Genomic DNA, 4,084 nt, shown 5'->3' on the forward strand with positions numbered 1-4,084 from the left:
GGTTTGGGTTAATATGGGAGTTATTGTGAATAGCATTCTTTTAACTATTAAAAAGAAAAAATGAGTTGGCATTATCGCATGAGTAACTTTGACGATCAAAACAAAATTTCAACCGATAATATTTCTGATTAGTGGATCAGGTCGTTTGTCATGTCCCTCACAATGAAAAAGCTACCTACTGTTTTTCCAAAGAGCCACTATTTCGTGCTGGTCGGAACGTACCCGATGAGGAATTTCGCTTTGGTATTGAATACTAAGAACAGATCCTAGCTAGCGAAGAGTCTATTGATGCAATCAAGAGTGACTCTGTTCATCGTGGAGAAGTTCATGTTTTTAGCATTTCTTGATCTTCTGTTAGCTTTCCTATTGATGTCTCAGCCCGCCATTTGTTCCAGCAACTTCACTGATCAAGATGCTCTCCTCCACTTCAAATCAGCGATCGAAGTCGACCCGACGAACACGATCAAACGCGGCAATTGGACTGCCGAAGCAAATTTCTGCGAATGGATCGGGGTCGTCTGCAGCAAGCGCAGGCAGAGAGTCACGGCTTTAGACCTCCGTGGCATGGGTCTCCAGGGAAGACTGTCTCCTTACCTGGGCAATCTCTCTTTCATGGTTTCTCTTGATCTTCGCAACAACAGTTTCTACGGCACGATTCCGACAGAAATCGGTCGTTTACGCCGCCTGAAAGTGCTCGTACTCGATTCAAACCAGTTTGAAGGAAACATTCCTCCTAACTTAGCCCAGTGCCGAAATCTCGAAGTGATGACACTCGCGGATAACAGGCTAACGGGCAGCATACCGAGAGAATTTGGCACCTTCCCTAAGTTGCAACAACTGTTTCTTAGCCTCAACCCCTTACGGGGTCAAATTCCGAGCTTCCTGGGCAACATATCCACATTGCAGGTCATTGCTCTGGCCGAGGCTAATCTCACAGGTTCGATTCCTCCGACACTTTTCAATGGATCGCTCACTATTGTCGACTTCGGGTCTAATGATCTCTCGGGAAGTCTTCCCTCCGATCTTTGCAACCGCTGGCCTAACATTCAGACGCTTTTGCTGTCTGATAACAAATTCAGCGGCCTGCTACCAGAGACGCTCACCCAATGCAAAGAGCTTCTCGTGTTAGCGTTGTCAATCAATCGTTTCCAGGGAAGTGTTCCTCGAGACATAGACAGCTTGCAAAAGCTGCAGGAGCTCTATCTCGGCGCTAACAACTTGACCGGCACAATTCCTCGAACCATCGGTAACATGTCAAGCTTGCATATCTTGAACTTAGATCGTACCCACATCGGAGGTGACATTCCACGTGAGATAGGCAATTTGGTCAATCTGAAAGTAATGAACCTTCAGTTTAATATGCTAACAGGCAAAGTTCCTCGAGAGGTTTTTAATATCTCTTTGCTCCAAGTGCTCGGTTTGACGGACAATTCACTCTCTGGAAGCCTTCCCTCAGGTGGCGATCTAAGCCTTCCGAATTTGGAAGAACTCTATCTAGCCAATAATAGCTTTGGTGGCAACATACCGCAGTCTTTCTCGAATCTTTCAAACCTAATCTTTTTCGATGCCGGGTTCAATCAACTCAGCGGACCAATACCGACAAGTTTGGGCAACTTAAGGAACCTCAGACACTTTGCGGTTCAGTCAAATCAGCTAACAGGTGAGACTTATGGTGCGGAGCTCGGTTTTCTCTCAGCTTTATCGAATTGCCAATCGCTGCGAACCTTGGTTCTGCAACATAACCCGCTTGGCGGCTTCATACCTACAAATATCAAAAACTTCTCCAGTTCCCTACAAACTCTATTCGCTCCCAATTGTCAAATAAGAGGTCACATTCCCAAGGAATTGGGTTTCTTGAAGAGCTTGACTTTCCTACAGTTGAGCAATAACGATCTAGACGGCAACATCCCATCATCAATCGGAGGACTACAACGCTTGCAAAGGCTGCATCTTGTTAACAACCAGCTTGAAGCACCGATCCCCGATGAGATATGCAACTTGACAAGTTTAGGAGAGTTAATGCTCCAACAAAATAGGATATCGGGATCGATTCCAAATTGCATTGGAAACCTGAGGAGCCTTCAAAATTTTCTCGTAAGTTCGAATAATATGACATCGGTTATACCGGTTAGTCTGTGGAGCCTCCAACAACTCATCTTCCTCAATCTATCTCTCAATGCTTTCAGTGGAGGACTACCACTCGAAATGGGAAAAATGACAGCTATAGAGAGCATCGATCTTTCTTGGAACCGGCTTACTGGCGCCATACCGAGTTCCATCCAGGAGTTGAAGAGCCTCGCTTGTCTCAACTTGTCAAGGAACTCATTTCGAGGATCAATACCGCAATCGATCGGCGACCTTAAAGGATTGGATTTCCTCGATCTCTCCTACAATGAGTTATCCGGCACGATACCCGAGTCCATGGAAGGACTAAAATATATGCAAAACTTGAACGTGTCCTTTAATAATCTATCTGGAGAGATTCCTAGCGGAGGACCATTCAGAAAATTTTCGACTCTCTCTTTCATCGGGAATCGAGCTGTTTGTGGAAATGCGATTTTTCATGTCTCACCTTGCAAAGTAAAGGGAAAGAAGTCATCAAAGGTCAAGCCGCTCCGGTGCCAGTTGTATCAGCTATACTTTTAGTCCTTGTTATTTGCTTGCTTAGAAAGCGTCGGAACACTAGGAAAGAAGTTCCGGTTTCCGTGGAAAATGCGCCCGGAATTGACCACCCGATGATATCATATCATTATCGGGAGCTTTGCTCTGCTACTGACAACTTCAGCGAAAGCAATTTGCTCGGAGCAGGAAGCTTTAGCTCTGTATACAAAGGGACTACGGCCAATGGGATAGACATCGCGGTCAAAGTACTAAATCTCCATATCGAAGGCGCTGTGAAAAGTTTCGACGCAGAATGTGAGGTCTTTCGGAAGGTCGGGCACCGGAATCTTGTCAAGGTGATCAGCACCTGCACGAACCCTGATTTGAGAGCTCTAGTGCTGCAATATGTGCCCCACGGGAGCTTGGAGAGGTGGCTTTACTCCAACAACTATAACTTGGGTCTCCATCAGCGAGTGAAGATAATGGTCGACGTCGCAGTGGGGATCGAATATCTCCACCATGGCCAACCGGAACCCATTGTGCACTGTGATCTAAAGCCTAGCAATGTTCTTCTAAACGAGGACCTGGTCGCCCAAGTCTGCGACTTTGGAATCGCGAAGATTTTGGCTGAGAACAAGCTTGAAACACAGACCCGAACTCTCGGCACGATTGGTTACCTTGCTCCAGGTATATTTGTCGAATTTTAACTAATTCAAGCCTGCTATTGCCGATATAATGGTATAATACAACAAAAACATATTACCAATCATATGCCTTTCGATCTTATTACTTATGTCCCATAAAGAAAAATATCAATTGCCGATCTTCTTATTTCAAACTCCATGATGCTTGCAGAGTATGGTCTGGAAGGAAAAGTCTCGACAAAAGGAGATGTTTACAGCTTCGGAATATTGCTGTTGGAAGTGATTACTAAGAAGAAGCCAACCGATGAAATGTTCGATGCGGATATGAGCTTGAGGCGATGGGTAGGTGCAGCGATTCCAGGCAGAGTGCTTGACATCACGGATTGCGAACTCCTTAGCACGGAACATGAAGATCTGACGCTTTTGGAACTCGAGAGCATAGTCTCATCGATCCTAGAGTTGGGACTGGAATGTTCAAAGGACTTGCCTGAGGAAAGAATGGACATGGGTGCTGTCGTGGTTAAGCTCAACAAGATCAAGTTGTCACTTCCTTGACAAGAAAATAAGATGAAGAGCAGCTCGTAGAATTCGAACATGGTGTTATCTTTGTTTCTGCATAGATATCTCATTTCGATGGCATTATGTATAGCCATCTGTAATAAGGTACTTTATCTTCTTTCGAGCTCTCCGAGTCAGAGAAGAACAATAGAAAACACGACAAGATTTCCCAGCAATGAAATTTCTCCCAACCATAGTCTAACTCGTGTATGACTTCGGAAAGTACAACACATTTTGTCACACCCCGATTCTTCTTGAAAAAGGGCATGACACGGCCGTCC

General features: G+C 45.2%; 1 protein-coding gene across 1 annotated transcript; it reads left to right on the forward strand.

Moving 5' to 3' along the window:
• Positions 1–288: 288 nt before the first annotated feature.
• Positions 289–3,800, forward strand: LOC115733886 (putative receptor-like protein kinase At3g47110). Its single transcript, XM_048277520.1, has 3 exons — positions 289–2,627; positions 2,669–3,288; positions 3,457–3,800. The coding sequence occupies exons 1-3, from the start codon at positions 289–291 to the stop codon at positions 3,798–3,800; spliced, it is 3,303 nt and encodes a 1,100-aa protein (XP_048133477.1).
• The last annotated feature ends 284 nt before the right edge of the window (positions 3,801–4,084 follow it).

Source organism: Rhodamnia argentea, chromosome 4 (assembly GCF_020921035.1).
Source record: "Rhodamnia argentea isolate NSW1041297 chromosome 4, ASM2092103v1, whole genome shotgun sequence".
NCBI lineage: Eukaryota > Viridiplantae > Streptophyta > Magnoliopsida > Myrtales > Myrtaceae > Rhodamnia > Rhodamnia argentea.